The following is a 25,928-nucleotide window of genomic DNA, read 5'->3' as shown; positions in this document are numbered from 1 at the left end:
GTATAACAACCTGCGCGGTTCGTCAGCTCTATATTATTCTCTTTTATTTTGTAATAAATAAATGTTTATTCAAATAATTTTATTGTAAATGAATTATCAATGCAATATAAATATTAAATAAACGTTACATAAACACATAAATATATTTTTTTAAATCATTACTTCAAACAAAATGCAGGAAATATGATTAATGAAAAATAAATACTTAAAGAACATTTAAAAACATCATCGTCTCTATATAATGTGACTGGGATAATAATTACAAGATTGTTCTGACTTTAGTATTGATAAAATAAAAATATATAATATTAAAAATAAAAAAATATGAAATATAACTTTTTCATGACATTTGAATCTTCTACGTTAATTACGATCCATTAATTATTATTTTACGTGTTTTTATATGACACTCTTATCATTATTTAATTACATCATTGCCTTGCATTGTATACACGTATGTATATCTTAAGTTAATAAAATCAAAAAACTGTGAATACTTAAAATATTTATTTTACGAAATTTATTCCTTATTCTAATCGCGCTTTCCTTCTATTCGATATCTCGTATCGAACGAAGAAAACTATCGAATAATCGATAATGTCTACTGTCGAGAAACGCCTTGCGCGATCCTCGCGGATGCGGTTGTTGGCTTCGAGCTTCGAGAGCAAGTAGCACTGTTTTCTGTTCCGTAACCGTGATGAGCTCGTAGTTGTGACGAATACGACCGGGAGATGTGGTGTCGCGTGCGGTAAAGGAGTGAGATTGAATTGGTGAACGCGAGACAACGAAGGGACCGCCGGTTCCCATCGCCGTGATCCTCGCTGGAGCGAGTGTGACGCGCCGCAGAGGGGAGGCATGCCGCAGTTTCACAAGATCGAGATCAACAGGACGGAATGGGAGGTACCGGAACGGTACCAGTTGCTCACTCCCGTGGGCTCGGGCGCTTACGGCCAAGTCTGGTAAGCGCGACGACATCCGTCAGCGGCCACGACGTTGGCAAGATCGAGACGCGCGATGTTGCGTCCGCGCGCGCGCGCGAGCGAGCGAGCGAACGAGCGAGCGAGCGACTATCGAGATGGAAAACCTTGGCGATATGCGACGGAGACTTTGCCAAGAAGTCATCAACTAACAATAAGTCGCAAAAAAGTTCTCTGATCTTGCATATCTTGTGCTTTGGACATCTCGCAACGCAATGCGTACTTTTCAGACATCTTCATTTTATTTTATAATTTTATTTAATGCTAATGCAATTTATGTTTGAATGTAATTTACATCCAATGTTTCAGGTGGAAATTTCATAATTTTGTCACAAAAATGTTTCTTTAAAACCTCTCGGCAAGCGAAAATGAAATCGATAGAAACGAATTTATTTTGACATTTTTAAATTTGTGCTTTAGATTTTTCGAATTTATTTGAATCCAAAAGTAATATGAATTTAACATGATAAATAGTTTATTTCGTGTTTCAATTTATTTGAATGTAAAAATAATATAATGAATTCATCTGAAATCAAAATAATGAACAGGACATTTCTTCCATAGCAAAAAATGTCAGCAACATCACAGCGATATGACGTTTTTTTTGCTATAAGGATTAGTATTTCAATTTATTTGAATCCAGAAATGATATAATAAAAATATAAATCTATCCAAATTCAAAATAATGAGTAACGCATTTTATATTTCAATCTATTTGAATTTCTTTGAATCCAAAAATACTCCAAAAATACTCTAAAGTGCAAACACGGATAAATTAAAATAAATTTTAATTTTCAATTTATTTGAATTTGTTTTTGTTTACTGGATTATCTTGCACCTCCCAATAAATGGATTAAAATAGATGAATAGGATTTCATTGTTCATGAATGTGTATTTCTGAAAATCTGAATCCATTTTTAGGCTCAATGTCCCTAGCAAATAAAAATGAATTCAAATGAAATAAAAATTGCAATTTATTTTAATTTTCCTGAGTTTGCACTTTAGAATTCTGGAGTATGTTTGGCTTTAAATGGACTCAAACAGATTAAAATACGAAATGAGTTATTCATTATTTTGAATTCTGATGTATATTTATGTCCCCATTACATTATTTTTGGATTCCAATGGATTAAAAAAATTTGAAGCACAAATTCGAAAATGCTGAAATGAATTCATTTCTATCCATTTCATTTTCATTTGCTAGCCTTTGTATCCATTTGTAGAAATCAAATAAAGCACATTTTTTGATTTTTATTCCAGGAATAAGTTTAGTTTTCAAAAAGTGGATCATAAATATTGCTCAAGTCAAAATTCTAGATAGGAAATGCAATTTTTTCAATCTAATTGAATCCAAAAATGTTTTATCATAAAAATGGACTATGAATGTTACTCAATTTAAAATTGTGAATAGGAAATGCAGTGTTTTAATTCATCTGAATCCAATAAAAATTTAATTTAAAAATATGTATAAGTTTTTGAAAATATTTGAATCTATTTTAATACCTTCAGAATCATTGGTAGCTCTGTTCATATTGAATAGAAAGATTTTAATTCTATGAAGTCCAATCCATTTCAATCCATTTTTGTGAATTAAAAATACTATTTGGATGGTATTAAAATTTTTAATCCATTTTAATTTCTTTTACTGAACTTGTTAAGTTTGTTAACTATTGTTTTGTGGATTATAATGGTCGATTGATCGACAGTCAGATGGAAAAACTGTTGGAACAAGCTATGTCCTGCGTCCGGCGCTGTGAATCAATCGCAACCTTGACATTTACATTTTGGGTGTTAGAGCGGCAAAAGCGTTGTCGCGTGATCATTCCCTATCATAAAGAAAAGGAGCCGGTTATAATTGTTGCGGGGATGTAACACACATTAATTCCGGCGATTTTGCGCGTGGGCGTCTCACATTTTTACGAAAATAGAATAAATTTGGAATGATGCGTGATGTTTGTCAATGCGAAATAATGTGAAATCTTGACAGATCAAGATTTGAGTTAGATATTTATCTTTTAAATGAAATAAATAGCTGTATATCAAGTTTGGAAAAGAATACGAAAACAACCTAATAAACCGAAATGGATTGAAAATTTGTAATCCATTTTAATTCATTTGAATTAAAAAACGGCAATTAAGTCATTTCAATCTTATGTCATGGATTAAAACAGATTGGATCAGCGAAAACTTCTTTTAGATTAAAAGAATAGAAATCACTTCATTTCAATCTCGTTTCATGGATTAAAATGGATTCAAGGAATTTTTAAACTTTAATTAGATAGAAATGGATTCGTATGGTTATTGCTGAATCCAAATTTTTGATTTTTTTAATCCATTTCTATCCATTTTTAATTTTTTAAATCTATTTCTATTCATTTTTTATTTTTTGAATCCATTTCTGTTTGCTGGGAACAAATTAAAATATTAGTAGACAAAAATTGCTATTAGTAAAGACACATTGCATTGTATTAATAGTAGCAAAAACATGATGTGCTTAAATTAAAAAAAATGAAAACTCATAGTTCACATTCTTTTCCTATATAAAATCTGTTAAAAACAAATTTTTAAAAAGCGCGAATAAAATTTACACGATTTTCTTTTGTAAATATGTAATTGCATAGTTTAAACAAAAGTGAGCATATTATTGATAATATTAGATTATTTTACATATTTGTGGCTTTATAAAACTGATTTGTTAATATTTTTTGTTTCATATTTTTCTCGTAGTGCAATTTGAAACATTTAAAATCGCTGTGCAGCGTAAAGCTGTACATTTCTCTGTGAGACTAGTCAACTATAAAATCTTCAACTATAATGTTAACAGATATTTCATAATTTTTTTTTACGTTTTCTTTAACACTTAAATCTTAAGATAGGAAATAAGTGTCGGACAAGACACATGCGCGTATATCTACATTAATAAGGTGCAAAAAAATGTATAAAATGAGAGAATTCAATTCTAGCCTTTTAATTTCAAAGCTTTGTTGTTTAATACATAAAAATATGTGTTAATTACTTAGTTTATCAATTTATTTTAAACTCTTTCCTTGATTCGTGGGCTTATGTTTAATTTCTGCCATTACTCTTTACTGTGTTTTGGGCGAATTTTTTAAACGCTCTTTTTGAATTATGTTGCGAAAACATTATTTATTACAAAATACGATACTGTATTATACAAATTCATACAATCTGATAGAAACTACTTTCTAGTTTGCATTCATATTTTTAGTTTTATAATATTTTGTTTGAAGCTTTTGTTCAAGAAATATTGTTCAAAATCAAAGTGGTATGCAATATTGGTGACTTTTCTTTATATAAAATATTGCGTTTTTTTCATTCTTTATTATTATAAGTTTTTATATCTTTATTCTTAATAAAGTTGTTAAAAAAAATAATTAACCACATTAATAATGTGTAATAATCAGATGCAGATAGAAAGTAACGCGTTTATATTTGTAGCGTCGTTATCGTTACATTTTTTCAGTAATGAATAAACCTAATGCTACATTTCCTTATTTGTGTAACTTTAATGCAGTTTTTGTATATTTTGTTGGTAATGATAACAATTTAAATAGTTACTTTTATTGTTACTTTGTACGATTTCTAACATTACGTAGATTGAGACCAGTGTTGCCAGAAATTCGATAACTTTAGCGTTTTACGTTCTTTTAATGCCTATATTTTATATTATGAATTAAGTATTATATAATGTCAAACGTTTTGAACTTTAACATGGTCTTCAGATCTCTAATAAAAACATTAGTAACAAACAATATGAGTTAGTAATCACAGTCAATAAATAAAATGTAATTTGAGAAATTTATTACACACATACAAATAGCTAAAGATTATTTTGTCACAAGTTGTCAAATATGAAATTGCAATCACATTGGAATTATATCTGACAACTTATGGCAAAATAATGTTTAGCTGCTTATGTATGCATGTGAAAAGTTTCAAATTGCATTTAATATACTTGATTATGATTAACAAGTTGTTTTATTTATATGATTAATTTTTTATAAGCCTTAAAGATGTTATCTTGTGATCAAAGCTTTTAATTGAAATATACATTTATTTAATGTGCATCAAGTATTTTATATATACATGTCTTTTAAATCTTTTTCCTTTATTAGAAAATAGAAGAATCTGATATATTTTCTTTATTTACTACAGCAGTTTTTTCATAAATATTCTGCTATTGTAAAAAAAGTAACAAAAATAGTAACTCATTAATTTGTGAATAACGATAACAAGTTCTTTTCATAAAGTAATTTTGTCAACCCTGTAAATTACAATATAATACTACTTTAGATCGTGTCTATGAAAAACACAGTAAGAATCCTAAAAATATTTATATTTTGCATTTTAGTTCGGCGGTAGATACAACTACTGGGCAAAAAGTGGCGATCAAAAAGTTAGCTAGGCCATTTCAATCAGCTGTGCATGCAAAACGCACGTACAGGGAGCTGCGTATGCTAAAACATATGAATCATGAAAATGTGGGTAAACACAATCATTAAGACACGTTGCATTAATAATTAATCTTAAAGATACGTGCTCTGTTTCCTTGTAGGTCATAGGACTGTTAGATGTATTTCATCCATCTTCGTCTTTGGAAGATTTTCAACATGTGTAAGTACTATTTCTATTATGTGAAATCAGTTTTACTTTGTCCATATTTTAATCGTGTTATTTATTTATAAAGATACCTAGTCACACATCTAATGGGTGCCGATCTGAATAACATTGTTAGAACGCAAAAACTTTCCGACGATCACGTGCAATTTCTCGTCTATCAGATCCTCCGCGGTTTGAAATACATCCATTCTGCAGGAATTATACACAGGGTATGAGAGTGTGTTGTATGTTTGTATGAAATCTGAAGAGCATGAAAATAGTCTCTCACAGATTTAATTGACAGGACTTGAAGCCGTCTAATATAGCAGTTAACGAAGATTGTGAACTGAAAATACTGGACTTTGGTTTGGCCAGACCTACGGAAAATGAAATGACCGGCTATGTTGCTACTAGATGGTATAGGGCACCTGAAATTATGCTTAATTGGATGCATTACAATCAAACAGGTTGGTAATTATACTCAAAGGGATTTACCGGAGAGAGATATCTTATCTGTTTTATCTTATGAGATACAGAAATCTTATCATATATGCTGTAATATTGGATTATTGAACATTTTAGTTGATATTTGGTCAGTGGGATGCATTATGGCTGAATTATTAACTGGAAGAACACTATTTCCTGGAACAGATCGTATCCTTTGTCACTATTGATGAGTTTTTGTTGTATATCATTTTTTTTTGTATGTTTTCAATGTTTTGTTACATTAATCTTAATTTTTCTCGTAAGTCATATGATTGATGTTTTGTTTTTAACATAAACTCATTAATTAATTTTGAATGTATTTATTTGTTTCATTCGGTTGCAATGTTCTTTAAATATGCTTTTTGCTAAGGATCTATCGTCACTGATATCCCATAGTTGCATTAAACTCTCTTAAATCTAACATCACTGCATATATTCTGCTTTTAGAAAGCCATCTGCTTAAACTTTGCATTATTAATCTAAAAGTTGGCTGCACATTTAGCATGAATAAAATATAAGGTCTCTGTATATATATTAATTAATGATGTATTTAGTATGTGTAACATATTGCTTTTAAAAATAGGAAACGATGTTTATAATAATAAAGGGGATATTTAGTGCCTTTAAAGAAAAATTTAGTGGAGCCTTAGCAATTAAGCAGATATTCATCAACTGAATTTAATTATGGAAATTTTGGGTACTCCACGAGACGAGTTTATGAAAAAAATATCGTCAGAATCGGTAAGTTGTTTTTATTATTTTAAAGTAAGTATTTTATAAGATGGAACATGAAATGCACGTTTTATACATTTTATATTATTTTAAAGTAATTACTTAATCAGATGAAACATGAAATGCACGTTTTATATATTTCATATATAATGTGAAGTGTGATCTTTGCTTGATCTTTCCTTTTTTCGTTAACATGTAAAATAATAAAAATAAATATTACATCTTGGCAAATTCTTAGATTTAACACATTAATATGGTATTTAATATGATATAGTATTTAATATAATAACAAATAATATGTATTTTAATCAATTGTATTGGATAACATATTGATAATAATAAAAAAAAATATATATATGTACACATATATGTAAAGTCATAAAATTCAAGAAAAATTCAAGCAATATAGAGTTTTGAAATTGTAATATAAAATATGCCTCAACTAAATAAAGTTTAAATTTTACATGAAGTTGTACGTATGTAAATGGAATATATTACAATATATTACATAAAATTAAAATTTTTTTATTTGATGTCTTAAGCTAAAATTAACTTTAAAATTTAAAGCTCTAATTCACGCTGCTTTATAACATATGCAGCTTGCTTTAGATGCTAATACTTACAATTGTGGGAATGGTTTTATATATTTTAGCATGAATAAAATTACTTTTTTTACATTGTTATTTAATTAATACTGCTTTTCCAAGCATACCTTAACCATAAGCAGACATTGATCACCTAACACGAGTGTTAGTACTCTGTGGGACACCCACAGAAGAAACATTAAGCAAAATTACTAGCCAAGAGGTAAATTTGTTTTATAAGTTAATATATATATATATTAAATTTTACGTTAAAGGAATTCCTTCTAGAGTAAGACGGAATTATCGACATTATCAGTTTGAATAATTAAATTTACAATTCTAATTTACTTTGAATTAGTTTTATTGAATTAAAAATCCTTTTATATATTTAAATATGCACAAGAACATTTTTCGGCGATTCAACTTGAGTTTGAAAACGAAAAAATTTATATATGTACATACGTACGTATGTACATATATAAATTTTTTCTTTTTCATGCATGTATGTATGTATGTATGTATATTGTGATATTGATTAAATTTTTCATTTTTTGTTTCTTAAAATTCAGTTGTGAGTCTTTCTGTGTGTATTTAAAATATATAAAAGTATTTTTAATTCTGTAAAGCTATTTCGAAGAAAATGCGAACCTGTAATGACGATAATTCTGTCATTTTACTATCCTCTTACTTAAAATATTATATATAAGAGAAATATAAATATATACTTTTTTTTACTAAATACCTTTTTTTAAATATTTTAATTTGATAACTAATTTGTAATATTTATGTTTATAATATTTTAGATTATAAGTTTTATAATTTTGTTATGTCAAAAATGTTTTTTTTCTAAATTTAGGACATTTGCATGATGATAAAGGTATAATACATAAAAAAAAGCAATAATCAATATAATACATGTGTATAGTATCATATTTATATATTTATAATTTAATAATAGTATATGATTTTTTTTCCATAATTATTGTTACAGGCCAGAAATTATATTCAGAGTTTACCGCCATTGAAGAAAAAAAATTTCAAAGATGTGTTTCGTGGAGCGAATCCTTTAGGTATATTTGTTATTACAAAAATGTAACTTATGCGTGTCGAACGATAAAATTATTTAAATTTTTGTTTAGCTATTGATCTACTAGAACTGATGTTAGAATTGGATGCAGAAAAAAGGATCACAGCGGAACAGGCTTTAGCGCATGCATATCTTGCACAATATGCAGATCCAACTGATGAACCTGTTTCTTTACCGTACGATCAGAGTTTTGAGGATATGGATCTTCCAGTAGAGAAATGGAAAGGTATTCTTTTACTAATTCAAATCATTGTTACTTTGTGGATAATGGATATTTTTGTTTGTAGAACTTGTGTATCATGAGGTTGTCAACTTTGTCCCACAGCAGCTACCTACATTGTCTTCGACAATTGAAACGACTTCATAAAAATAGTCATAATGCCCATAATATAGATTTAAGCACAGTAAGATACAATAATATAAATTAACAATAGGTAATCATGAGTGAAGAAGATATACCTATATATATATATATATATATATATATATATATATATATATATATATATATATAGTTGTATACAAAAAATAGTGTATATAATTTATAAATAACGTAGTATATTGTTGATTAGTCGAGCTAATCTGTCCAGAAAATAGGATATATATTTGTGTCAAGGAGAAAATTAAACCCACTTACTATTTAATTATGTAATTCAGTTATCAATTGATTATCAGGAATGTCTGTTGCGCAACACTTTTGTTGTGTACATTTTTTAACTATTTTATAGTACCAGTTTTTTCTTAATCCATGAAAGAGCATATAATTTAATTGATTTTATTAAAATAATCGATTATCATCAAACATAAATTATGATGAACTTGCCATATATAATATACAATCCAAGTATATAGTATCAGATATACATGTAACTTTAGACTTAAACATATACAATAATGTAACAATTGTAGTACTTATTATTTTTTATTTATGCTACTAAATCAAAAAAATAATGCGATATATTTCTAACTATAAATCCGCCCGTGTTTGCAACTTAACTGATCGACCAATATTTGCTGAAATCTAAAAAAAAAAAAATAGAAAATTCTTACTGCAATGAAAAAAACAAATTCTAGCAATAAAGTGGAATTGAATATACAAGGCATTGTTATAAATTTCGAATTGCATTCTTGATAATAATAAAGGATGTATTGCCATATAAGTATAAGATTATAAAATTTACGAAAGAAATGTACAATTTATATTTATATTGCTAATGTGTGATAGAAAAAAAAGAAAATGTGAAGATATATTTAAATTTGATAAATGAGATTTTAATATAAACACTTCATTTCCCTTCCAAATCTTTCATTTATTTTTCAATGGTATGTACAATGTATCATTCATCTTTTTTCTTTTTAAATTTCTGTGTGTTTGTAGTTTAGCAATACAATGAATAAGCGTATAACATTTGTGATAGATTTTCTTTGCTATTATACGAACGTTTTAAAAATTATACATTGAATAAAAATCTTGTGTTTGAATGTATATTTAAACTTGTTTTTTGATCTTAAGATTGATTGAAAAGGTTAAATAACCTAATTGGTTTATCATAAAATATTCTTTAATATGTCAAATGTATGGACCGAGGATGATACTGAAAAATTAATAGCACTTTATGGACAATATCAGTGTTTATGGAACCCATTCCATCCTGAATTCGATAGCACATCGTTGCGTTATGAAGCGTACAAAGAGATAAAAAATTCCATTAATATCTCTGGGTTAACAATATGCGATTGCATTAAGAGAATTGCAAACGTAAAAAAGGAATATTGTTATGAGCTATCAAAAATCGCTGCAGCTATATCTTGCGAAAAATTGTACACGCCAAAAGTGAAATGGTTTAAAAAGATGCATGTGCTCTTCTTTCCATACATGTCAATATCTCATAATAATACTTTCAAAAAGGTATGTCGTAATAGAATAGAATTGAAAAAGTAATATAATACTTATAAGAAATATGGTAGTAATAAGTAATAATTATGAAATTTGAAATCCGAATTATATTTATGTGATAAGGTATTAATAATTATAAAATCATAAAAAGACCATTTACTTCTATAATTACTATTGTAAGTTTTGTTTATGTTAACGGTGTGTACATATGTGTATGTTTTTTATATTTATGACATGCCAATGTATGAATATATTTTCAGCAAAATAATAACTATAAAAAATTTAATGATAGCAATATTCAAGATAAATTTTTGCATTCTTTTGAAATATCAGAGGGCGAACATATTTGTTCAAATAATACTTGTGGAATGTGTCAACTCCAAGAGATTGAGTTTTGTTTGAAACTGAGGTCATTTTATATATCTAATTTGTGTAATTCTATAAGACGTTAGGAAATAAAATTACAACAATATTTTTCAAGTGCAGAGATACCGTTCATTCCGCTCCGAAATTGCAAGATGCCTTCGTCTCTTCTGAAACAATCCAAACGAGTGATGTAGCGACAGAAACGAGTAATGGTATTATCGCAGAACATGAAACGCAAACGGATTTGCTTCATGTTAGAAACGAATATGAAAGATATTAATAAATATAAAATATAAATGTTTTCGATAATATTGTAATGTTATAATGTTAATAGGAGCAAAAGTATATTGCGGGTGACAATGAAGAAAAAAAGGTTTATAAATATTAAATAACAGCAAGTAATTTATATTGTCCATTTTTCAAAAAGAAAAGAGGAAAAATATAAAATCTTTTGTAACAGGATCGTTCTACAGGCACGGATGATATTCTTGTAGAAATGCATGAATTCCGCAGAAAGAAAGTTGAAAATAAATTTGATATATTTGGGAAGAGTGTCGCGTTCCAATTACAAACTATTGAAATTCGTAAGTAAAATCTATTGATAATAGGAAACAATTGTTATTATTGATTTAATTGGTATAATTTATTTTTTAGAGACTGCTGTGAAATTGGAAAAGGAGATACAAAGTTTGATAACAAAAGCACAATTAAAAATCTTAAAATCTAAAGTGATAGATCAGAATAGCAACTCAATCTGTTGTTGTGATTGTAATGATTGTAAAGTAATGTGTAAAGATGAAACTTGTAACTGTGGTCTAACATTAAAGGAATGTTTATTGCTCACTAAAATAAGAAAAAACAAGGATTATAGATTTTGTTACAAGTAATAGATAAAAGAGGCAAAAAAATCTTGGTAATATTGGAATACTAATGTAATTGTAATCAATATTTTTAGTTTAAATTATTAGTGAAAGTTAGGTTTACATATAAACGATATTTATGTTGATAGGAAATAAATTTTCCGGTTAAATAAAAAGAAATATGCAATAAATTATATACAACATATACAATAAAAAGATCAATAGATGCAAATAATATGATTTTTTGCTGACAATATTTTTATTAATGTGTAGAAAATGGATAAAGAAAAAATACATTTGAGAAAAATACTTAAATAGTTAATTACATACATATTACTTAATAAATTAAGTAATGTGTAAGTCTTATACTGATTATTTATTATTTTCAAACAATAGAAAACTCGTTATATCGAATATTGATATGAGAATTGCAGTTTCCTTCATGTGGTTGTCATGTAAAATTATGCAAGTTTTTTATAAAATTCCATAAAATTATGTAAATCTTAATTCCGTGTTAGCATTGAAATAGATAATTATGTCTTTCAAGTGGAACGAAAATTTCACTCTTATCTTTTTAAATGCGTATCGAAAGTACCCGTGTCTTTGGAATCCGCATTATGTGAAATATTACGATTGTTTAGCCAAAAATGAAGCACTGCAGAATATCGTTAAAGAACTTAATATACCCGAATTGAATATATCTGATTGTTTAGAACAGATTAAAGTAATAAGAGAAAGGTAAAAGCAACAAGAGAGAGAAAAATAAACGATAGAAATCTTTATTTATTTTTGTATATATGAAGATTTATATCTAATTTTTACTCATTTAAATTGAATCAATTTTAAAAGTGTTATTCTTATCCTAGATATAGACAGGAACAAAAAAGAGTTATCAAGAGACTTCAATTAGGCAAATCGTATAAATCTCCGTTCGCTTGGTTTCCTGTTGTAGCTGGCATGTTAACAAAAGTGATTGATGATGAAGATAAGTTGCAGGTGAAATATATGATATAATTTATGTATTTAATTTGTGCACAAAAGCTATACATAAGCTACATTATATATTATATACAAATAATTTTGAAAGATACATACAATTAAAAAAATCTTATAAATTATACTTTTAAATCAGACACCGAGCTTTATTATTACTAAAGATTTTAATAATTTAAATAATTACTTTTATTATTATGGATAGAACAGAATGGAATCAGTGAAAACAATATCTTTTTCAAAGGATTACATTGCAACACCATACGACAAATGTGACAAAAATATATCTAATTTTCCTTGTGTGCATAGAAGACAAGATTATAAGACAAAACCAAGAAAAAATACTAAATTTACAAAAACTGGTAAAGTATTAAAAAAAAAAATTATTATTTTTGTTTTGATTTGCTGTTATAAAGGATTGAATTAATTTATTGCATTCAAATACTCATACATATATGTATACTCCAGGTACGCTTGATATAATAGATCGTAAAAGCGTAAGGCAGAATGATGCGCATTTGCTACAATGTCCATTCTGTGGTTGGGAAGATAAAAAATATAACAGATTGGATATAACTACCAGGAAAGCTTATGAACAAATAAAACCATTAGATATCGCAGTTCCTTGCCCAGAATATTTAGCCAATAAATCTTACGAATACAAAGCACGTCAACATCAAATAGCAGATACTAAGTATCAAGGAAAATGTAGTAATATAATCACATGCCAAAGTTTTCCTAGTAGATTACTCAGCTATACTGGCTGTCCTGCAGACATATTAACAACTCATACATACTATCCACAAGACACTCGCAGTTATATAAATCAACAAATGACACCGAGAGAAATTGTTACAGCCAAATCAAAATTTTGTACAAGAGAAACACAATTGTCGAATGATCAATTATTCCCGGAAAGACGAAGGAAAGAAGTTGAGACTAGTAGTAGTATTCAGCACCACGATAAAGGAATACAAAACACAATTTGCGTATCCAAAATAGAGACAGATGTAAGAAAATATTATAGAGAAGTTCAACAGAAACCTTCAATACTTCAGGAAGAAGCAATAAATACTACGGAACAGTGTGATAAACAAATTCAGAATACCGTCTGTGTGAGTTTAAATGATTGCCAAGCTTCTCCAAAGTCTTTTTCAACACGAGAAGCAAAGCAAATTGATGCGAATATTGTGAAATGTCCTGCTAACGACGTACGAAATATGATTGGTATAAAATTAAAGACCGTAGAAGGATCTATGCCGAATTTTGTACTAATAACTACCGACGGAAATTATTTACCTTCGATACAAAGAGATTTGAAGAAATTGACAATTAATAAATGTCAGAAAGATGAAGATCATGATCAGAAAGGTTTTTAATATATATTTAATTAATTTCTCAAGAAACATCACGTTAAACTTTGTAAAAATTTCCCTATTAAATTTCAATTAATGATTTTACTAAATGATGAGTAATGTGATATGTTTAATTGTAAAAAAAATGTCTATAAATGGCACAAGGAGTATTGTCAACATATTCTTAATATATTATTAATATATTTTCTACATTACATGTACGTTTAATACACTTGTCCTTTCAGAAATGAAAGAAATCCGTCTAGATGACAAGAAATTCATTAAAAATGAAGCGTGCGTTAAAGAAACTTGCTCTAGTGACACAATGGAGATTATCAAGTATAATTCTGTAGTGACACAAGCTTTACTTGAATGCTTGGAAAAAGTGATCCAAGAAAGAACCAAAATTTGCTCCGTTACGTCGTTTTTATCGAAAAGAGATAACGTAAATTCTAATTGTGAGTAGTGATTACATTCTATATAACGATGCAGATAAGTGAAGATTTTTGTCGTTTACTTTTTGCTCTTATTGTTTTTACTTTTCTCTCATCAATTTAATCTGTTCTAGACAATCAGATATATTCAATTCGGGTATATTAAGTTCTTTAATGATATTCTTCAGTGCTTCATTTGGCTAAACAATCGTAATATTTCACATAATGCGGATTTCAAAGGCACGGATACTTTCGATGTGTATTTAAAAATACCACAGTGAAATTCGTTCCACTTAAAAGCTACTATTTAATAGATTAATTTTATGATTATATAAGTAGTTCTCTATATATATATATATATTATGATCTTTTTCACATAGCTTCTGAGGTGACTGTTTGTGATCAAAATCCATGCAAATTTGCAAATGGGAATGCATTTTCTCGCATTAGCTCTTTCTCTGATGTTAAATTAGAAATCCCAAGTTATTTACCGTGTTGTTTGGAAAAAACAGAGAAAGACAATGCTGTAGCAACGTTTACTAATACTTTCTTAGAGCTAATGAAGCATGCTCTTGTATTGAATAGCAAGAATGGTCAGTACTTTTGGACATTTCATAAATAATGAAATAATATAATTAATGTGTATATTAAAAAAATGTGTGTTAACATTCTTATTGTTATCTTTTTCAGTACAAGAGTGCTGTGTAACGAAAGAAGATGCAATTGATACATTTATCGTTTTAAGTCAAATAAAAGAATGTGCAGATAAAATTTTAAAGATATGTATGCTCGTAGATTATTCCAAAAAATTATTATTAAATAAATTCTATTCTAAAACCAAATCGAAAAGTAAATACTGTTCGAAGAGAAACTCTGCTTTAAATTCGACTGATTGTCAGACTCAAGATACGAAGGCTGTCGTAGATCAATTTACAGCCTTTTGTGCAAACTCGAAAAACTTAGAAATACTTTATGGACCGTCTACGTCGAAAATTAACAGGATTGAGTAAGTTAATAATTTTTTTTTAATTAAGCTAAGTTAAAATTAATGAGTTATAAAATAATGAGTTATAATTTAGTTATATAATGAGTTATAATTTAGTTATGTTAAAACTTGCATGAACAAAAAACTAACTGAAAAAATGCGTTAAGATTAAATTGAGTTAAATTAAAAGTTAATTCTGGAAAACATATTAAATTTGAATGTCGTAATTTTTTTTAAAGTTAGATTTTTCTAATTAACAAAATAATTACTATATGGATCATCAAATAAATTTGATATCTTATTTGTAAATTAATGTAAATTTATATGAAACAGCAAAAAATATATCTTTAGATTTTTTTTATAGGTTTTTATAAATGTTTAACTTCGAAAAAGTTATAGTTTATATGTTTCAAAATAAAAGTTAAAGTTAAAAATTAACTATTATTTAAAATGAATTAAAATGAAAATTATTAATTTTTTAATTTTTAACTTTTTAACTAATTACTATCCAATTCTAATAAGATTATAGTTTTTCAGAGAATGGCATCACACATGCAGAAACAACGATGGAAAAACCTTTCGTCGAGGATAAAGATATTACCGTATGTACAGAGAACCATGATATCGGTTTAAATGTATCATTATCGCAGCTTCGTGATATGGGAACTCAGTACACTCCAAAGAAATTGCAAGATACAAGCGTCGTAACCGATCGTAGTTTTGAGGGGAAGATAAGTGTTGCCACTCAAAATCGCGAGCCTATTTTGATTCGTGTAATCAAATCTAATAATAGCGTAGGTATTCTAAAATTGGATAAGGAGACATGTGTTCGCGATGCCCACATTCTGCGGATGATGAGCGTCGATAAGTGCACGGAAAACATGTATCAGAAATACACGGTTAGAGAATTGTTACATCCTGGTATTTCTCATGTACGCGAAAGAGAAGTGAATTGCATAGACTACCGCGCGTCCTTGTTACCAGACGGGATTTATAAATACGACAAAAGATGCAAAAGTTTGTTGCCACGGAATTACGACTGGACCAAAGCAAATATTTCAAACCTTGGATCATCACTGAATCAACGCGTTTCCAAAATTCCATTGTATGCGAAATCGCGCAAGTACACACGGAGGAGGACCGATTTGTATGAAATGTCACAGTCATATGTGTAAGCAGTATTTTTAATTAATGTCGATGCAATATGATCAACAAATGTAAATTATACAAATAAATTTTATAGATCTATAATTAGTTTTTCGCTGAGGTTGAATAAATCATGATTTGTAATTCAAATTCTATTTTATTACATGAAAATGTATGTAATATGTATAATATTTTCACAATTAAAATATGGGTATTCCTAATTGTAAAGGACACATCTATTCACGAGACTTAAAGCAAACTCTCAAATGTGTGATATACAATTTCAATATTTAAATTTAATAAAATAGTATAAAAGACACACTTCTATTTTTTCACAATGCTTGTTTTTACATACATATTATTGTATATTGTTTTAACATCTTACACATTTTTGTTTTGTAGGATTTACAAATCAGTAATACAGTAATTTAGCAGTGATATTAATCAGTTATCAATTATTTGTCCTGAGTATTACTTTTCTATATAAATATCATGCAACGAATAAATGGAAAAAAAAAATCCGCATAAGTACATATTGTACTATAAACCTGATATTAACGACTTAGCAGTAAATTTCAAAATCATCAATTAACAAGTTTTGTAAGATAGACTATCAAAATTGGCAAGAATACTGTCTGGTGTTTGCTAATTAAATCAGTATATCTTTTATCATTCTTAATGATAATAATTCAGATTAAAGATAAATAATACACAAAAATAACGTTATATTTATAATTAGATAAGAGCAAAGTTCTATATGGACATATTTGCAAAAAAATTTTTATTTACTTAAAAGTCCATAATGAAAAAAATAAATATGATATATATCTGTTGTTTTATATTAGTTGAAATAATACTGTTGATATTTTTACAAGACACACTTTTTAAAAATCCAACAAGTTCACTCTTAAAGTATGCATATATATAGATGCATATATACGTATTATTACATATATATATATATATATATTAAATTATTGTACTTCTCTTCAACATTTGATGATTTGTCAAAAGTTATGTACAACTTTTATCATCTGACTAGCTTTAAATAGTTTTATTTATTAAGTAATCAATGCTAATAGCTTGTAATGAAGTCATAATATATAACATATAACCCTTATGTTCTGGCTAGCTTTAAATAGTTTTATTTCATCGTTTAAGTAGCCAATATATGCTAATTTGTAATAAAGTCATGATATATAATAATATATAATATAAATTACAGCCCATGGCCCAAGATAAAATTGTTTTCTGAAAAAAATACAGATAAGATTGAATTTTGCAATATTTGGAGATGTATATCGTTTACTATTATTCAATTTGTTTTCTTTGCATCCGTTTTTTCGTCTTTGGCTTGACCGCGGCCCAACAATTTAGCTAGCGCGTCCCAAATTCCTCCCAGGAATAAGGCACAGAACAAATTTTCAAATGGCACAAATGGATCATGAATGCCAAGCAAAATTGATGATAACTGAAAAATTATATTATTATTACTGTTAATATTGTTAACATTTTAATATTAATTTTGTTTTGTATGCATCTAAAATGTATAAATTTAAGAGATAAACTTATAAACTTTACCTTGAAGTACACGAAAAAGATGACAATGCCGAAGTACACAAGAGCATGAGGTGCAGAAATGAGATCAGTCTTTTTGTCTAGCACAAAAATAATTGATGCAACCATGGATGCTTTCGTGGGACTGTAAAAAAATGTAATTAATTATTATTATATTTATCTATCAGTTAAAAAAGATTGTATATAATAAAATTATAACTTAAGTACTTATTCATATAAATATGATTAATTTTACGTACAAACTAGGTTGCATGAATTCCATGGCGGTCGGTGTCCACACGCCACGTATAAGACGCTCAAATAATTTCGTGAATCCAGCTCCATTACCTGCATAAATGTTACAACACGTTATAATAAGATGTTGTAATACATGCATTGGTTATTAAATGTATTAATTTATATTTTGAGTTTACACATTTTTTGTTATAGAGATAATGTATAATATATTCCATTTGATATTCCATGTTTTATGACCAACCTTTGAGCGTTCCAATCAATATCATAATAAGATATGCATTTGGATAAAGTTTCCCTGCGTGAGTCACTCCATCGTATACCTTTTTACACCTACAAAAAAAAGCATGAGGATTATTTAATTTATATACTGATATCTCTAAAGGCCATTCTACAATAACATAAATGTAATTGTAAATTATAAAGCATTGAAAAACAAAGTTGTTTGTTCATTTCTATTAAAAATTAAATTAACTTTAATTTAGGTTTTTCTTATTTATAGAACTAGAAAAAGATAAAGTGAGATTAAACTGAGATTAAAACTAATTAGTAAAAATAAGTATGTAACCGCACTTTGCAATGATTACACGATTACGACAATTACTCTCTATTGCAGAATGACCTTTTTATAAATTAATTTTATATTCTCTTCTAGGTACAAGTTTATAAACATATAAAGGAATAAAAAAAGACATCTTAAAAATTAGTAATAATATTTACTTGCCTGTAAATTTCTTTCATAGCAGCACATACTAATTTTACTGGTAAAAATTTGGCTATCTTATAACCAATGTCGAACGGTGTATAAAATATCACATACCTGAAACATTTAAACAGATTTTCTTTTATAAATGCACGTAATTTTACATATAAACAAAATCCTAACGTGACGGGAAGTGTATCAATACATTTAAATAACGAGAATAGCTATACTGGTCAAAAATAGATCTTAGTGCTCAATACTTTCAACCAGATCTTAGTGCTTAATAAAGTCCGGCAAATATGCGATGCGCAGCAATTTGGGGAATCTTGTAAACGTTTGTAAATTCAATTTGAAAATTATTGAGCATCAAAGTCTGCTTTCAATCGGTATAGGCATTCTCGTTAAATAATTTTATTTTTTTTTATTGATATTACCAATTTCACTAATTTTAAAAGAGGATTCCGTAATTACTTCTTGAATAATTTTCGTAAAAACAACATAATCGACAAATATAAATAACAAATGTTATGAAATACAAAGTATTACAACGGGCCACATAGAAATTACTGACCAAACAATAGTTGCAACTACCACTTGTGGTGTATTTTTCAAAGGTGCAAGAATTGATTCCCCTAATAATCCATTGCACAGCATACCGCTTGCAAAAACGACCAACATTGTAGACAGCCAACATGATAAAGGATGCTTGCGGGAAAATGCCTGTGCACCTAAATATTAATTATTATACATTATTTTCTAAAAACTTAACTATATACTATGTCATATATAATTACAATCTTTTGCACATTCTGATTTGTATTTTAAATAAAAAATCAAGAGATAATTATTTGAAATTATATACGTTAAACAGAGAAAGAGAGGAGGGAAGGGGAGAGGGAAAAAGAGAAAATAGAGTTGAGGGAAAAGAATCATGTAATCATTTTTTAGTAGATGTTTTTATCATAAATATTTAAGCTATTTGTAGAGTTGGCTAAATTAATATTTATTCTTAAATAAATTAAGTTAATGATTTATAGAATTTAATTATGTTAAAAGTTACATAAATAAAAAACTAACTCAATTAGAAGTTGTGTAGAGATTAAATTAATTTCAGCTAAATTAAAAGTTAATTTTGAAAATCATTATTAATTTTTATGCTACAACATGAAAAATGATATCTTATATCTTATTGGTCCAATCATGGGTATTTCGCTTTCAATCACCTTTTTAGTTACTTAATGTAGTTAACAAAATCTCTAAAATTCGTGAGCATACTGTCATGTTTCTAGAACAAATGTCTGTATTTCTTTTTGAAAAAAAAAGTATAGTTTTATTTGCAATTTTGAGAAACTTTCATAGATAAACATAAAGATGAGAGAACCAATATCGGTTTATAGCGGATCTCGATGCCTAATGATAATTTTTATGTGAATATTTATAATTTCTTGCTCACGTGAATTGTTTCTATAGATAAATTGGTTGGATAAGAATCATGATTAGACCTTAAGGATTATGTTAAATTAGAATGTCGTAATTTTTTAAAATTAGAAGATTTTAAATAATAAAATAATTATAATATAAATTGTAAAATTGTTTAATATTATATCTATAAACTAAATATGAAATAAATTACTCTTTATATGGGAATAGTTTTTTTCTTTTCCGAAATTGAGTTTTTAAAATTAGACTCAAACCTAATTTAATATGAAAAACTTATATAAAAATTTATTTGTATATGTGCGTGTAATACTGATGTAGTAATATGTAGTAATGTTGATGTAAAAATATTGATTTTGTAAATCGTACGTATTGCAAAACATATATATATATATATATATATATATATATATATAAGTCGCTGTTCAGTCGATAAAATTAACGCATCGACAACTTTAGCATCTCCTTAAATTTTAATTTTTTAACTTATTACTCAACCATGGCTATTTGTAACAGATTGTTTGTAACACATAAGATTTTATTACAGTATGGAATGTAGAAGATACATACTGATTGAGATAAGTTAGTTAGGAGAATCCTTACAAGTTTCACATCTTTATAAGTAACAAATTTCACATATGTAAACTCAGAAATGTGCGAGTTGCTATAAATAAAAATAATAATATATTACATTAAATATATTTAAAGAAATTTAAAATTTTGAAGAAATTAATGAATTTCTGTTTTAATTGTACAATTTTCACTGTACTAGAAAGTTAGATTAAAATTTATTCTTTGAAGAAATTAGATTCTTCATAACACACTGATATAATAATAAATTAATTAAAAGTAAATGTTATCTAATTGGAAAGGATTTATCATCAAATAAATTTATTGTAGAATTTATTAATAGGATAAATAAAGACTCTTAAAACAAAAGTCAACAAAATAAAAAACCAATAATAATCGACAAAATCGTGGTGTGAATATAATATTTTATTATTAATAAATCGAAATTCAAATGTTTCGATCCGAATTCGAATCTTTTCCAGTGAAACAGCAATATAAAAGTTAGCGTAATAAAAACAGAATTAACGCAAAAATTACAAAGAAATTCTCCAAGGACAAGACCGCCGCAATTAATGAAATAAAACCGTAATCAGACTAAAGATTAAATTCAAATTTGACAAACCAAAGCGAAGCTCACTAAATTTGGTTTTTCCTTTTGATTGGTTCCAATCTCTAATTTTAATCTCAATCTTTAATTTGATACGGAATTAAAGCTTCGTTAAATTGATGTTAATAAATATGAAACAAATGATGGTTGTCATGTAAAAATATCAAAATCAATTAGGAGTTAATAAATGTATCTGTTGTGTCAAGTGGTCTTGTGAAAACATCGTCCTTGAAGAATTTCTCTGTAATTTTTGCGTTAATTCTATTCTCCGTTCTTATTACGTTAACTTTTTTATTGCAGTTTCATTAAAGAAGATCTGAATTAGGGTTAAAATTTAATGTTCAAATTTTAATTTATTAATAATAAGAATTTTTAGTTTTTAAGTTGTCTATAATTTCATTTAAATAAAAAAGTAAAAATATTTCTTTACAAAATAGTGTGATTCAAACTTTGTGGTAAGCTTAAAAATAACAGTTTATAACAGGAGAGAGAGAGAGAGAGAGAGATTTAAAATAATAATAATTTATAGATTATCTTCTTTTAACTAAACTAGTAAAGAGCTTTAGAGAAGCTGCTTCTGAAAGAGCCTTTATTTTGAATACTTCTGGCTCTGTATACGTATAGACACGATGAATACTGAAATAGACCAGCTGGGTTGCCTGTGTCATTTACCTTGAGATAGAATTATATGATAATTGTGCCAGATAGTAAAATCGACTTTTGATTTTTGATCAATTTTAATCTTAGTATGATCCTTAATTACGCATTACTTTCCTTATCTCTGTTTTACATATATTATATTCTATTATTATTTATCATGCCTTTCCTCAAATAGAATAAACTATACACTATTCTATACAAAAAAAAAACCAATCACTTTTATTAGCAAAAATAGATATAAACCAATAAAAATAAATTAACAAATTTTAAAAATTGTAATATAAAATTGTATTATAATTGTAATATAAAATATTATTAAAGTCTTATAAACATTATAAAAAGGAACTGATAATTTAACTAGTTGCATAGTTATATATATATATATATATATATATATATATATATATATATATATATATATATATTTATAAAAATAATGACCATCTAAACTTATACAATAATTGAGACATTTTCAAAAATTATTAAATACAATACTATTCTAACAATATCTGAAACTATTCCTTTGAAGAATTCCAAGTAAATGGATATCATAGAAATAGTTATCAAGACAAGGTCTTTCGAATGTGTATCACTGAGCCACGCAAGTTAAATATTTAATTTTTTTCTAATATTAACTTTCATAAATGCATTCATGAATTCTTTTTGTATTGTGATAAAAATGCTGAGTTTCTTTTGCGGGGTTATTTTATTTCATTCTGTTCATTCGTTAGAAAATATAAACAAATAACAGTTATTTAATTTCAGCCACTTTCCAATTGTCTGTAGATATAGAAATAGCTGTTCAATATTATGCAACAGCGATTACGGCGCATAGTGGAATAAAATGCAAATCTAACTGAACAAATTTCCAATTTTTTAAAGATAATAATAAAGATATGTTAACAAAGATTTTTAGACTCAATAAATTTGAATTTAGATTTAAAAAATGAAATTTCCTTGAGACTTAATAGGACATGCTAATTGAATTTGATTATTTATAATTTATAAAGTTACTTTGTTATAACATGACATGCTTAATAATTAACAGATTTTTTAATTCGACTCAAATATAAATTAAAATTGTATAATTCTCTATTTCAATATCAAGTAATGTATCTTCCTAATTAAAAAATGGAATAATTTCAAGTTACAAAAAGTAACATGCTGTTGTTACTGTATTTAAACTGCATATCACAAAGAATTTAATCATAATATCCTTGGATGAAACTTTGATTTCCTTGGATGAAACTGGATGAAGCTTTTTCTATTCTATAGCATATATTCTATATATATATTATACAATAAAATAATATTTATTTTTATTAATAGAACACAATTTTAACTTTTAAAGAAACAAAAAAATATTAAAATTTAATTATAAAAATTGTTTTATAATTATGCAAAGGTACAACGTGTTTTCCAAACAATTGTTATTAGAAATCAATTATTATGGCATTATTAAGCAACATCAAAATGTTTTAGCAGTTTTATTATAATAGAATTTGCATTATACAAGTATACTTTGCCATGTTATTTGATTTACTTAAAAACATTGATTTCTTTTAATTTTATTCAACTGGATTTACAACTCATCTCGCTGTGCAGCATGCAATCAATTGAACATGAGATGTAATTTGCGCGATGAACGTTACATAAACGAGAGAATTTCCACGTTGTCATTAGCGTGCCTAATTCGACCGGAGAATTACTTATGGAATCCTCGAAAGCAATCGCGGTCGATTATTGTATGCTATAATAGCTCGGTCTTCTGTAATTACGAGAAATGAATGGACAGTAAATATTTCTCCTCGATCCTGTTATCAACATTACGTAATAACGTGAATAATCGTCGTTTGTCGTTTCGCAAAAGCCTGGGGAATACAGTATTTTATTATTTATCAGTCGTTCAGTGTTTATCATTTCATTATCCATCTAAAGTGTTTCCAGTGTTCACAGTGATATGAGTTATAGATTACATTATCATATACCGTGATGAAAAATAAAAACATTTTTATCACGTCTCATAATATATTTAAGAATTTTTATATTTCGAATTTATAAAGATTTCTGAAGAAAATAGCTTAAAACTTCTTTAGATAAGTTGATTTCTTTTTTTTTAGAAAATACAGAATGAAAAGTCTTAAATATCTTAAAATATTTTAGGTATATGTATAAAGAATATACATATACAGAGTTTTAGAAAATGTGGATTTTTTTCGGAACTTCTGAAAAGTGTTCCAAATATAAAAAAAAAATCTGCTTTCTAAAAACTTGTACAATTATATAAAAATTCTGAAAAAATTAAATAAAGAATTCTAAGAAAAATTTTCAGAGTAATCATCTCTATCCTATTTCAACATGGGACTACAATGTATTTTTTTATACTTTTTTCTGAGATCAATTATTATTATCACAGGAATCTCGCCGACTCTGTATTTTCGCGAAAAAAATTGGACAAGTGAAAACGCAAGGAAACGGGAGACGGAGAAAGAAAAATCAATCCGTAAATATAAAACTTTGCGGGTGAACGTGTGGGACGTGGTGAGACGGTGTCACGCGAATAGCGAGGTCACGGGGAAGCTATTCCCTTGAGTATCGCGGTGCGTCAGGGATGTCTGGGAGAACGGCACCGTCGAGGTAGCACTACAAATTTAGAAATGCGGCCGGAGCGCGAGCCGGCGCAGCTCACCGGGTCCTAGGTCCTCTCTGACGTGCAACGCGCATAGCACGCAGTGCGCTATGTCGAAATACGGGAACATTTTCAGCTTGATGACCTGATTGGCCATGTCCAGGAACGCCTCGGGATCCATCGTCGCGGTAGCGCGTTACCCGCTCGCCGCCTATCCGATAGTATAACGTATCACGACGTTCACACGCACACACCTCGGCGCACACTTCGTGCGAACACCACGACGCGTATACTCTTCCAAGAGCTCTACCGATTTTAAACGCTCGCAACTGAGCGCCCGCGAGCGACGCCAGCTACGCGCTGTCTGCTATCCTCCTGTCGTCTGCTAGGCTAACCCAACCTTGCGGTTGATAGGAAATGTAAAAAAGGACTTGATTCTCTTGCCTTATCAATCAAGTAGAATGCTTACGCTGTTATTTGTTAAACTGCCTGCAGATGGCGAGCAAATATTTCAGAGTTATCATACCATGAAGATTTCTACATTGTCGGTAAAACATTCAGTAGAAAATTTCTATATTATCGACCTTATTTTTAACTTTTATTTGATCGGGGATTGAGCATGCATTAAGTGTGTAATATAAATAATCCGCATTATAGGGGAAAGTAGGTAAATTGCACGCACCTAAGGGAAATTTATCGCAGTGAAGTGATTTTTAAAGTTGAAATCGATACGAGTACAGAAATAGAAACTTTAAACATTTTTTTATCATTATGTATTGTCATATTGAACAATTTTTTATTTGGTAATGCTATATTCAGCAAAAAGAAGCAAGTGGTTAAACGAAAAAATTTCTCGGGCCTTGGGTAATTGTACGTGCGGTTGGATCGGTCAGGATCGGTTGGATAAATGGACGCGGAGGAAAAATGAGGTTATAGTCCATTCTTTTAACTACACTGCACTGCACTACACTGTACTAGTGGCACTATA

General features: G+C 27.8%; 4 protein-coding genes across 8 annotated transcripts; 3 read left to right on the top strand and 1 right to left on the bottom strand.

Moving 5' to 3' along the window:
* The first annotated feature begins 625 nt into the window (after positions 1-625).
* Positions 626-9,742, top strand: LOC105200628 (mitogen-activated protein kinase p38b). 2 transcript variants are annotated; one of them, XM_039458325.1, is made up of 10 exons: positions 626-959; positions 5,350-5,479; positions 5,554-5,612; positions 5,686-5,827; positions 5,902-6,064; positions 6,180-6,251; positions 7,543-7,622; positions 8,391-8,469; positions 8,539-8,712; positions 8,774-9,742. In XM_039458325.1, exons 1-10 carry the CDS (start codon positions 856-858, stop codon positions 8,851-8,853), a joined length of 1,083 nt encoding a protein of 360 aa, XP_039314259.1. In that variant the 5' UTR covers positions 626-855; the 3' UTR covers positions 8,854-9,742. The 2 variants fall into 2 exon arrangements, with proteins under 2 accessions (XP_039314259.1, XP_039314258.1); XM_039458324.1 differs by lacking the exon at positions 7,543-7,622 and adding an exon at positions 6,745-6,824.
* Positions 9,743-9,991: 249 nt separating this feature from the next.
* On the top strand, positions 9,992-11,843 carry LOC105200624. The gene is made up of 4 exons (XM_039458789.1): positions 9,992-10,424; positions 10,870-11,002; positions 11,210-11,333; positions 11,404-11,843. The coding sequence occupies exons 1-4, from the start codon at positions 10,054-10,056 to the stop codon at positions 11,634-11,636; spliced, it is 861 nt and encodes a 286-aa protein (XP_039314723.1). The 5' UTR covers positions 9,992-10,053; the 3' UTR covers positions 11,637-11,843.
* A 108-nt stretch (positions 11,844-11,951) lies between these two features.
* On the top strand, positions 11,952-16,958 carry LOC105200627. 4 transcript variants are annotated; one of them, XM_039458322.1, is made up of 7 exons: positions 11,952-12,605; positions 12,847-12,964; positions 13,071-13,973; positions 14,203-14,415; positions 14,772-14,984; positions 15,082-15,397; positions 15,906-16,958. In XM_039458322.1, exons 1-7 carry the CDS (start codon positions 12,567-12,569, stop codon positions 16,549-16,551), a joined length of 2,448 nt encoding a protein of 815 aa, XP_039314256.1. In that variant the 5' UTR covers positions 11,952-12,566; the 3' UTR covers positions 16,552-16,958. The 4 variants fall into 4 exon arrangements, with proteins under 4 accessions (XP_039314256.1, XP_025990731.1, XP_039314255.1 ...); XM_026134946.2 differs by having other exon boundaries at positions 11,953-12,605; positions 12,813-12,964; XM_039458321.1 differs by having other exon boundaries at positions 11,954-12,605; positions 12,808-12,964.
* On the bottom strand, positions 16,660-25,345 carry LOC105200622 (trimeric intracellular cation channel type 1B.1). The gene is made up of 7 exons (XM_011168257.3): positions 25,001-25,345; positions 19,609-19,765; positions 19,059-19,154; positions 18,579-18,667; positions 18,340-18,427; positions 18,104-18,224; positions 16,660-17,993 (listed from the first exon to the last, which is right to left on the bottom strand). Exons 1-7 carry the CDS (start codon positions 25,119-25,121, stop codon positions 17,838-17,840), a joined length of 828 nt encoding a protein of 275 aa, XP_011166559.1. The 5' UTR covers positions 25,122-25,345; the 3' UTR covers positions 16,660-17,837.
* Between the last annotated feature and the right edge of the window lie 583 nt (positions 25,346-25,928).

This window comes from Solenopsis invicta, chromosome 16 (genome assembly GCF_016802725.1).
Source record: "Solenopsis invicta isolate M01_SB chromosome 16, UNIL_Sinv_3.0, whole genome shotgun sequence".
Taxonomy (NCBI): domain Eukaryota; kingdom Metazoa; phylum Arthropoda; class Insecta; order Hymenoptera; family Formicidae; genus Solenopsis; species Solenopsis invicta.
The sequence above is the reverse complement of the archived record's forward strand: the minus strand, read 5'-3'. Positions and strand labels throughout refer to the sequence as shown.

Excerpts from the sequence above, each read along its gene's own strand:
- LOC105200628 (XM_039458325.1), top strand. The coding sequence starts at position 856 with ATGCCGCAGTTTCACAAGATCGAGATCAACAGGACGGAATGGGAGGTA. Across the intron at positions 5,613-5,685 it reads TTGGAAGATTTTCAACATGT|ATACCTAGTCACACATCTAA; the intron begins GTAAGTACTATT and ends TTATTTATAAAG. Across the intron at positions 6,252-7,542 it reads ACTATTTCCTGGAACAGATC|ACATTGATCACCTAACACGA; the intron begins GTATCCTTTGTC and ends AACCATAAGCAG.
- LOC105200624 (XM_039458789.1), top strand. The coding sequence starts at position 10,054 with ATGTCAAATGTATGGACCGAGGATGATACTGAAAAATTAATAGCACTT. Across the intron at positions 10,425-10,869 it reads AATAGAATAGAATTGAAAAA|AGATACCGTTCATTCCGCTC; the intron begins GTAATATAATAC and ends TTTCAAGTGCAG. Across the intron at positions 11,003-11,209 it reads CGCAAACGGATTTGCTTCAT|GATCGTTCTACAGGCACGGA; the intron begins GTTAGAAACGAA and ends CTTTTGTAACAG.
- LOC105200627 (XM_039458321.1), top strand. The coding sequence starts at position 12,567 with ATGTTAACAAAAGTGATTGATGATGAAGATAAGTTGCAG. Across the intron at positions 12,965-13,070 it reads TACTAAATTTACAAAAACTG|GTACGCTTGATATAATAGAT; the intron begins GTAAAGTATTAA and ends TGTATACTCCAG. Across the intron at positions 15,398-15,905 it reads TCGAAAATTAACAGGATTGA|TTTTTCAGAGAATGGCATCA; the intron begins GTAAGTTAATAA and ends ATAAGATTATAG.
- LOC105200622 (XM_011168257.3), bottom strand. The coding sequence starts at position 25,121 with ATGGATCCCGAGGCGTTCCTGGACATGGCCAATCAGGTCATCAAGCTG. Across the intron at positions 19,766-25,000 it reads CAGAGAGGACCTAGGACCCG|GTGCACAGGCATTTTCCCGC; the intron begins GTGAGCTGCGCC and ends ATTAATATTTAG. Across the intron at positions 18,668-19,058 it reads GCTATGAAAGAAATTTACAG|GTGTAAAAAGGTATACGATG; the intron begins GCAAGTAAATAT and ends TTTTTTTTGTAG.